This window comes from Myxine glutinosa, chromosome 12 (genome assembly GCF_964187855.1).
Source record: "Myxine glutinosa chromosome 12, kmMyxGlut1.1, whole genome shotgun sequence".
In the NCBI taxonomy this organism is placed as follows: domain Eukaryota; kingdom Metazoa; phylum Chordata; class Myxini; order Myxiniformes; family Myxinidae; genus Myxine; species Myxine glutinosa.
This window is the reverse complement of record NC_136272.1, coordinates 106,192,127-106,202,931: the sequence shown is the minus strand read 5'-3', so window position 1 is coordinate 106,202,931 and position 10,805 is coordinate 106,192,127. Positions and strand designations below refer to the sequence as shown.

Sequence of the window (10,805 nt, the reverse complement as noted above, 5' to 3'; positions counted from 1 at the left end):
ATAAGGGGAGAGCCGACGTCCGAGATCCGCAACAATATTTTGTGATCAATAAAAGTTATTTTAAAACTTATAAAGTGCATTTCCAAGACCGTGCATCTGCACATTGCCCAGTGAAGGGTACTCCCTCCCGGAAGACGAGTGTTCCCCCCAGTAAATACGTGTGTGTGTGTGTATATATATATATATATATACATAGACACACACGAGTATATACATGTACTGAATGTATGCCATATTATCATTGAACCTAATGTAGTTAAAAGCAAATGAAAGTTCAGGATGTAAATTGGAAGTACATCATGTTTAGGGGAGGAAAAAAAAAGAAAAAAGAAAAAAAGGACAAAGCAGTGAAAAGTTTTAACAATGAAAACCTCAACAATTCGTGTACAGCCATTTGGCATAATACGAGTATTACTGTAGTTGTACAGCTGAACATCATTGCAAGATCTCGTACAGTACATCGAGGTTACACCTAACCCTATCTGTAACACTACTTACTCAGAAACGACAGTCCAATAAAGGCTTTGCAGATCTTGGGTTTTTATAATCAAAATACACAAATCAAGAGCAGAAAACAAGGCTCAGGTTGAATGGCTCACAGTCGCAAAGCAATGACAGGCCAGAATTTTGGTTGATGCAGGTCGCACGTGCGGTCGAACGAGAGCTGCAGAGATGTCTCCATAGCCATGATTCTAGCGGCCGAAGCACCGTAAAGAAGCTCCATTGCTGCGCGACGCCTTTCACCAGGATGTTCCATGGGAGCTTGGCACGTTGCTCGAACAGTGCCGGGGTCATGATCGGCTAGATCATGCAGCTTGGCTTCTTCCTGTTGTTGTTGCTCTGCATAACAAGCAAGGTGAGGCAGGGGAAATGGGGTTGAAACAACAACGTGCATTTTAAGGCCATTTTCCCTGCTAGAGCGGGGGTTAGCCTTGCGGTCCCCATGACAATCTTCTCCATTTTGCCCTATTTTCTGCATCTCTCCTTGTTAACCCCCTTGCCCGCATTTCTTCTTCCACCATCTTTAGCCAAGTCTTTCTCGGTCTTCCCCGTCCTCTACTTCCTTCTACATTCATTTCCATCACTCTTCCCAACCAGTCACTTTCATCCTTCCTCAAAACATGACCAAACCATCTCAACCTGTTCCTTTTCACAGCATCAATCACAGGCTCTATTCCCATCATTTTTCGCAATTCATCATTTGTCTTCCTCTCTCTCAACGATACTCCACACATCCATCGAACCATTCGCATTTCCACCCTTTCCAACCTTCGTTGCTGCTCTGCGTTCATTACCCATGTCTCGCTCCCATAAATCATAACACTTCTCACACATGCAGCATACACCTTTCCCCTTCAGCTTCAACGACACTCCCCTCCTCATCAGCCCGCCACTCAGTTCCCGAAACTTCTTCCATGCACATCTCACCCTAGCAACCGTTGCCGAGTCTGATCCACCTTCTCTATTCAGTATGTCTCCGAGGTAGCAAAATGTTTTCACACCTTCCAGCTTCACGCCGTCTCCAATATCCAACTCAACATTTCTTCCATATGCAGCTCCCTCTGTGCACACCTTACATTTGAATGTAGCTGCCACACTGGTTAATGACCCTCTCAGACCACTACATTTTTGATGAACCCACTCAGCGCACATTGTACATTGAATGGAGTTCACTCCGACACCCTTCCTGCACACAGCACATGGCCACTTCCCAGTTCTTTCCACCTCACCACATGCTTTATCACTTGCCATCACCTTCGTCTTTCCGATATTCACCTTCAGACCTTTTGTCTCCATACATTCCTTCCACTTGTTCATCTTTTCCTTCAGTCCATCCATACTTTCCGCAATCAACACCAGATCATCTGCATACAACTCCCACGTAAACCCTCCTTTACGTTCTGAGCCAGCACCTCCATCACAGCTACAAATAGTAGTGGACTTAGTACCGACCCCTGATGCACTCCCACCTTCACCTCAAACTCACCACTGTTCCCGTCCTTCGTCCTTACAATTGTGCGCGCTCTTTTGTACATTGCCATCACTACTCTGATCAACCATTCCTCCACTCCTAACTTCCTCATTGCCCATGTCAATACATTGCGTGGAACCCTATCGAATGCTTTCTCCAGATCAACAAACCCAAGAAACAACTTCTTCCTCTTCTCCATGTACTTCTCCTGCAACTGCCTCACAATAAAGAGTGCGTCTGTCGCTCCTCTTCCTGGCATAAATCCAAACTGCATTTCGTCGATCTTCACCTTCTTCCTTATCCTCCTCTCCAATACCTTCATTCCATGCTCCAATAACTTTATCGTTCGGTACGAGCCACACTCCAGAGGGTCACCTTTCCCCTTGTATAGAGGGACGAGGGTACTCAGTTCCCAATCCACTGGAATGCGGCCTTCTTTCACCACCAGATTACAGATCTCTGTCATTCTCTTCACACCCAAAATTCCTGCTGCCTTCAACATATATCCCACAACTCCCGTCGGCCCTCCCGCTTTTCTACTCTTCATTGCTTTTATCGCTTCCTCAACTTCCTTCTCAGTTATCTTCTCTGCCGGTCCTAAAACTGCGTTACTCTGTGTTGCCATCCCATTCATTCTCTGTATTCAACAGCATTTCCATATATCTTTTCCATCTTCCTTTAATTCCATCTGGGTCCACAACGATTTGTCCCACTTCATCCTTCAAGCAACTCACCCCCATCACATTACAGCTCTCTTTCGCTATCTGCTTTGCAATCCTGAATACCGCTCTCTGACCCTCTTCCGAATCAAAGCGTTCTCCGAACATTTTCCTACATGCCTCCTGCGCCTTTGCTACCTCTTTCTTTGCAGCCTTCTTGGCTGCCTTATAACTTTCATGCTCTGCTTTTTCTGCTCCCGTAGCCTTCGCCTTCTGCCACTCCTTGAACTTCTTCCTCTTCTCGTCAATCCTCTTTCCAACTTCATCATCCCACCACCATGTTTCCGAGTGCCTCGGTGGTCCTTTTGTCCATCCACATATCTCACCAATGGCTCCCAATATCTTTCATTGACATCCAACCACGTTCATGCTCAACCACATCATCCTCTACCATACTCAGCCTCTCTTTTAATGTCTCCCTCACTGTCACCTCTTTCAACCTCCACACCTTCATTCTCGGTTGGTACTTCACCCGCCGAGCTCTCCTCACACCTTTCACCCTTATGTCGCAGACAACCAAGTGGTGCTGTGAAACCGCCTCGCCTCCTCCCCCGGGATCACCTTTGTCACACGGAGGTGCCCGCTATCTCGCCTCCGCACCATCAGGTAGTCAACGGTTGTCGTCGACCCACCTGACGTGTATGTAACAAGCTTATTATCCCCTTTCTGGAACTGAGTATTACAAATCAACAAATCAGCTCCATCAGCAAACTCCAAAATCCTTTCCCCTTTTCCATTTCTCACACCATATCCGTAACCCCCCATGAACTCCCTCAAAACCGTCCATACTCCTTCCCACATGTCCATTTAGGTCTCCTCCTACCACAACAACTTCCTCATCTTTCACGTTTTCCATCAGCTTCTCTATCGCACACCAGAACTTGTCCTTCTCTTCATCGCTCCGACCAATCTGCGGAGCATATCCCGAGATGACGTTCACCAAGAGCTTTCCAATCATCATTTTCACCATCATCAACCTATCGCTCTCTAGTTTTAAGGCCATTTTCCCCGCTAGAGCAGGGGTTAGCTTTGCAGGCCCCATGACAATCATGGTTCCCTGTTTGAGGCAATGTTTTTATGGCCGGATGCCCTTCCTGACGCCAACCCTTGGACGCCTCTTACGATGCGCAGGGATACGGTGTACCTATTCTAAACCGGGGTACACACCGGGATCATTCATCCCAGCAAGCTGGTACTCAATTTTCCGACCTCGGAAGGATGACAGGCTGAGTCAACCACCCTGGCATTAATTCAGCGATCGACCGGGATTCGAACCCAGGATCCTCGGATCCCAAGCTGGCACCCTAACCGCTAAGCCAACACCAGGGATTGTGAGATTGTGACATTGGAGAGATTGGAGAGACATTGTGAGATATTTGTCATCAAACATGTGCGAGTCGGGAGGACAATAAGGTTAGTATTGTTTATAGAGGATGACATGTGCCATACTGGTCCTTCAATGGACAATGAATTTAATGCAGAAGATTCTGCCACGACGATAAAAGCCCACATGTGATGTCATTATCACCAATAAAACAACATGTAAAGTTTTTATTATTACAATATTGCTTTCAAATAATCTTGCTTCGCATTTCCTCTCTTGTGATATTACAAACAATGCCTGAAAATGTTATCGGTGGCACAAAATGGGTGTTCTCCTCACCCTGTATGGTGCACTCACCCCGTTCTCTGCGATGCCGCTCCGTCTCTGCAAAGTATTTCCGCAGATCCTCTGTTATTTCCATCTTGGTCACGTCTATCTCAAACTCTACAGACAACTCTGTCTCCTCTTCATCCTCTTCGTATGCTTCTTGCTCATCATCAGATAGTTGATCTGTTTCCACAAAGCGATTGGAGGACGGCTTGACCCAGGAACTACCCCATGGGTTTTCTTCCCACGTTCCACAACCCCAGTTTTGAGGTCTTGCCAATCCTGGCATAGCTGGATAAGTACGTGACAAGCTGTGGAAAATGTGAGGATGAAACATAATTGAGAGCACATTAACTGAGAGAAAAACAAGATTAATAATGAACAAAAAAAAAAAGTTTCTCTTTCTTCATTGTTCACAACTCGGTTTTGAGTACGTTGTAGCTGCGGATGTCTTGGTGTGGTCTCTTATGGGTTCTTTCCTGGCTGAACAGTCCAATGTGGGATGGGCAATGATACCCACAGGCATGGGAAGCAGTCATCATTGTTTAATGATCGTCTCGTTCAGTTATTATTACCGGTCTTACCGGTGGATGGAGGCTGTGTGTTCACCCCTGTCTGTTTGTGAGCAGAATATCTCAGAAAGTATGGGACGAAATTTGTGGACAGGTTGGGTGTCTTAACAAGGACAAATTTAACAGATTTTGTTGAAGATCTGAATCCGAATCCGGATACTATCATTTTTTTCAAAGTGATTCTTCACATTTGGGAGATAGGGCCAAAAATGCTATACAGTAAAAAAAAAAAATAACCACCTTTAGAGGCCATTTTTCCCCGCAAGCGGGGGTTGGCCTTTTTCGGGAACCGTGGTTGTTGTTGTTTTTCGGTCCCCTTTTTGAAGCAATGTTTTATGGCCGGATGCCCTTCCTGACGCCAACCCTTTTTGCCGCCTTTAACGACAAACAGGGAATTACCAGTGAACTGGTCCTCAATTAGCCGACCTCGGAAGGATGACAGGCTGAGTCAACCCCCCTGGCGTTAATTCAGCGATCGACCGGGATTCGAACCCAGGATCCTAGGATCCTAAGCCGGCACCCTAGCCGCTAGCCACAACACCAGCTATACAGTACAGCACGATATCTCAAAACTTGGTGGATGAGGTGCGGAGATGACAAGAACAAGCCAATTAGATTTTGGTTCATGTCCGGAAGCAGATCCGGCCTATCATTGGGATACAAAATGTAAACTGTTCAGCCTAGAGGAGGTATGCGCTCACCGAGTGCTGTTCTCGTTGTTTAATGTTGTGATAATCAGTTATTAAAATAAACAATGGTGAAGGGCGTACTTCAACCAAAGCATACGATGGAACAGAGGCACACCGAATCACATCAAAGGCGAACCAAAGATGCCACCATCAGAAAATGAGATGTTTATGGAGCTAAAATAAAAAGACAACAATCTTTCACAAACTGCACAGCATCGTTGTTTCCAACAACATACTGACAGTGGGGCACAGCAGGTGGGATGCAACAACCTTGGGAAAGAATGAACAGGAAAAGAGAAGAGATGAGCAGAGGAAACAGTTATTTTGAAGTAAGAGGGTTGGGTTAATGAAGGTAGAAAATATTGTAGGTAGTTATGGGGAGGTGGGTATAACAGGTGATGGTGGTGCCCCCACTTGCTGAAGGGAGGAATGAGATTGAACCAAAGGCAGTTTCACAAACTGGAGAAAAGAGTAACAAAAGGGTGGAGGTATGTGGTAAGCCTGGCTTTTTCGAATGGAACCTGGAGGGGGTTACTAAAGAACGAGTGCGTCATGGATGAGCCGAGGAGCTATACTACTGTGTTCAAAAAGTATCCGACCTTTATTTTTCGTGCGTAAAAAAGAAGCTAGGGAGGCGTTGATTGGTGCACGTATGTAGGCGATCCTAATGTACACGCGTGAATTTTTTCACACCTGCAGAAGCTGTCATTCGACGGCAGACCGCCGATGAGTGAGGTCATGTAAGTGAGTGCCGTCGGATTTTCGTTTTTGACAAAATGACGGAAAAACTTGAACAACGCTACTGCATCAAATTTTGTGTAAAGCTTGGCGATTCCCAAGTGGAAACGATCCGCAAGATTCAACACCGTTCATTCCATTATGAAGGAGGATTTGGGCTTCAGGAGAATCTCAGCGAAGTTTGTACCAAAGCTGCTAACGATTGAGCAGAAGCAACTCCGTTTGGAGATCGCACAGGACATGCTGGAGACTGTGAACAGCGATCCCAGCTTCCTCAACACAGTGATCACTGGCGATGAGTCCTGGGTTTATGGGTACGACCCAGAAACCAAGTTGCAGTTTTGATGCAAGTTTGATGAAACACAAAATTTGATGCAGTAGCGTTGTTCAAGTTTTTCCGTCATTTTGTCAAAAACGAAAATCCGACGGCGCTCACTTACATGTCCTCACTCATCGGCGGTCTGCCGTCGAATGACAGCTTCTGCAGGTGTGAAAAAATTCACGCGTGTGCATTAGGATCGCCTACATACGTGCATCAATCAACGCCTCCCTAGCTTCTTTTTTTTTTACGCACGAAAAATAAAGGTCGGATACTTTTTGAACACACTACGTACAAGAGAGGCAATAAAACACAGAGGCCACCATCCTGTCTGCAATGCGAGAGCAACGGGCCTTGTGTTTTGGTCTCATCGCAGGCGATTCTGTCAATGAATGATCGTTTTTGCCATTTTTCCCCACAAGAGCAGGGGTTAGCCTTGCGGGCCCCATGACAATCATGGTTCCCTGTTTGAGGCAATGTTTTTTTTATGGCCGGATGCCCTTCCTGACGCCAACCCTTAGTCGCCTCTTACGATGCGCAGGGATACGGTGTACTTATTCTAAATCGGTGTACACACCGGGATCGCTCATCCCAGCAAGCTGGTACTCAATTTGCCGACCTCGCAAGGTTGACAGGCTGAGTCAACCCCCCTGGTGTTAATTCAGCGATTGACTGGGATTCGAACTCAAGATCGTAGGATCCCAAGCCTGCACCCTAACCACTAACCCAACACCAGGCGATTCTGTCAATGTTGACAGTTTTAGATTCTGCAGAATCCAGGAGAGTCAGATGTGATGCTGGGGCACCAGCACATAGAGGAAAGTAGAACGGCACTCAGTAGAGAGCATAACTCCACCTGATGAACAGTTTATGTTTTGTATCCCACTGATAGGCCGAATCTGGATTCGGAAATGAACCAAAATCTAATCGGCTTGTTCTCGTCACCTAACCAACTCGTCCACCAAGTTTATTCACAACTCGTCCATAACTTTTTTTAATATAATGTTATATAACGCTTTTCCCCTGATCTCTCAATGGTGAAGAATCACTCAAAAATTAAAAAATTATTGTAGCCGAATCCACATTCAGATCTTCACCAAAATCGAAACAATTAGTCCTTTTCACACACACAACCGGTCCACCAAGTTTCGTCCAAATCTGTCCACAACTTTTTGAGATATCCTGCTTTGTATCATTTTTGTCCCATCTCCAAATGGTGAAGAATCACTTTTTAAAATTATACTAGCCGAATCCGGATCTTCAACAAAATCTAATCATTTCGTCAGTGTCGCATACGCTACATCTCTGCCAAAGCTCGTCCGAATCCATCCACAACTTTTGAGATATGTTGTTCACAAACAGACAGACGGTGTTGAAAACATAACCTCCATCCACCTTTGGTGGCAGAGGTAACAACAATCCACCGAGTTACGGATAAAGGCCTTGTACGCTGTGTCCCATACCAATCCTCATAATGCGGTTGTTCAAAGATTGTCCACTTCCGAAGGCAAAAGTTATGATTTCTTGTCACACCGCACTCTCCTGCCTATGTGGCAACTTTTATAGTGCCTGAGTTTCGAATCGGTTACAAAAAAGGGAAAAAAGAAAATAAACCAATGGAAACCATTCATAACCAATGGCTAAAGTAAATCAAATGCCCAAAGAAGGAGGTCAGGTCAGGTCAGTCTTTTGGGACTGCCACTGGTAACCAGTGCTACCTGCCACATGGTCGGGTTGTCAGCGACTAAATAGACACCCCTCACTGGCTTTGCTAGTGCGAAGGGTGACTGAGACACCCTGGAGGACTAAAAACAACATCTAGCAAAGGGCGGATGAGCTCCTGAGGGAGCCAACAGCCATCCAGTAAGGAGATGTTATCTCCTAAAAACACCCATCCGGATTGGACCGGTTTGAGTTATACCAAATACTTCAAAATGGTACATGCTGCTTCCTTGCTTGAAAAAACGATAGAGCTCGGACAACCTCCTTCGGTTGGCATCCATGGGGAGGAGGAAATTCCTCTTGAGGAAATGCCCAGCTGAATACGGTGAGAAAAGCGCCATCGGTGTGACGCAACTGGTACCCAGAGTATCCAGGGAAGTGATGGCAGTGACGGCACTTCCCCCAAGCCCATTGGCTGTGTTAAGCGTTCGTCTCATCAATATGTCCGTGTGTGTGTGAGTGTGTGTCAGCTCTATTACGAGCCTTAGCCCAAGTATAGAAAGAAAAGAAAAACAAAAAGAAGCTGATTGGCTGTTTAATGGCGTTATACAAGGAAAAAAACAAAAACAAAGATGAAATACTGTACCAGTGCATGGCTTTGTGGGCAGCTCGGCGGTGTTTCTGCAGCCACAACTGGCACGCATGGTAGTGATGCCAGTACGCATTGTATACTGGGTGTTCGTACCATGGGCGATCTTCACTCCCCATTCTCGCTCTCTTTGTTCTCTGACCCAAATGGTGGTCAGGCTGCATGACCTGCACAGATCAAGATGACATTATGATCAGTTCGCACCTCACATCAAAGGACAATCTAAAATCCACACGAAACCCTTTCCCACCAATAAACATAAATGTTGCCAAGGTAATAATAAGTAACAACTACAATCAAAACAAGTTTAATTGTTCAGTTCTCTACATGTCAAAACAGACTTGCGACGTCATAAATATGGTTTGGGAAGAAACAAAGGTGGATATTGTCCAAGCCAGTCTATCAGTGACGTCAGAATACCAGCAGGGGGTGCAGCATCATGGCACACCGTGTCGTTGAGAGTGACATTTATTACTCGTTCACTCGTTTATGCTATGGACCTCAATAACCCCGCGGTAACTGACGAGAAAAGGCGTTTTAGCATTGAACCCTGTATAAATCCCTGGCTTCCTTATAATTATATGGCAAAGACTTGAATGACCACTTTAAACAAGACCCCTTCTCAATTCTGATATATATAACTGTCGCAGTAGCCTCAACATGCTCGAGAATGGGAGGCTCCAAGTTGGAGACCAAATCTTAGACTTCATTAAACACTTTGATGGTTAAAACAGTTTGTGATTACCTGTACACACGAACGCGGCAAACTCGAAACAATGTGAATACAAGGAAACGGAAGCTTTTGTTCCCAATGAGCAAAACGTGAGATTAAAGCAAAATCTCTCATTTTGTACTCTTCTCTAGTTAGATAGCGATCCAATGAAAACAACATAGACCATGGAGCTACATCTTTAATTTTGAAACGCATTAGAAATTAGTCGTTGTGGAAAAACGGGGGAGAAGGTGGAATGCCAAGCGAGCTTGTAGACACACCCCCAAACGTGGCGCAGTACTCCTTAACGTCACAGGCTTAAATGAACATTAACAAAATAAGGAAAACACAAAGATGGTAAGAAAGAGTCTAAACTTACAATAACCGCTCTCTTTAATCCGTTTTATTAACTCAACTGGACTATGTCCAGCTGAGTTTTTGTCGACACTCAGTGTCCGTCGTCCGTCTGTCGTCTGTAAACAATTCGACGTCTGCGCTCTAAAAGTCACAACTCACAAATATTGATTAAATTTGATGAGACTTGTTAAGCAGCATCTTTAAGACAAACTAGTTTGGGATTGCACGATTGCGTTGCACGCCCAAAAATGGGCACAGCAGGGTGGCCACATTGAAAAATCAATTTTTGTCATATTTTAGCACATATAAACTATATAGTTTGTGGTTCTCTTATGCATATTCTAACCGTATCGATATAGACCAGTTGAGTTTAGGTTCCCTGGAACCTCTAGTTATTTTTTACCGCCGCCACAAAAGGTGGACGGAGGTTTCTATGACATTTCTCTATCTCCCAATCCTCCTCTCCTCGAGTTTGTGGCTCCTACAGGGTGTCATAAGCCCCAGGACACGGTTTTAGCTGCTTATACAATATTTGTTTATATCATGTTTTTATACTTGCTGTTTTTTCAAAATACAAATAATACATGACACCAATATGGCAGGCACCAGTCCATTTACAGTGGAAGAGAGATTGGTAGTAGTGTTGTGGTACCACGAGAGGAGAAACACAAACAAGATGAAACAGGTGCAAGAAAACTTCGAGGAGCATATTGGAAATCTAGCACCGTCAAATCTTCATTTTTGGGGAAAAAAGGTATTTCAAGA

At 45.0% G+C, this 10,805-nt stretch overlaps 1 protein-coding gene across 1 annotated transcript; it reads right to left on the bottom strand.

The window, feature by feature from the left end:
* Positions 1 to 338: 338 nt before the first annotated feature.
* Positions 339 to 9,833, bottom strand: GEMIN8 (gem nuclear organelle associated protein 8). The gene is made up of 4 exons (XM_068132283.2): positions 9,717 to 9,833; positions 8,969 to 9,138; positions 4,373 to 4,653; positions 339 to 840 (listed from the first exon to the last, which is right to left on the bottom strand). The coding sequence occupies exons 1-4, from the start codon at positions 9,816 to 9,818 to the stop codon at positions 596 to 598; spliced, it is 798 nt and encodes a 265-aa protein (XP_067988384.1). The 5' UTR covers positions 9,819 to 9,833; the 3' UTR covers positions 339 to 595.
* Between the last annotated feature and the right edge of the window lie 972 nt (positions 9,834 to 10,805).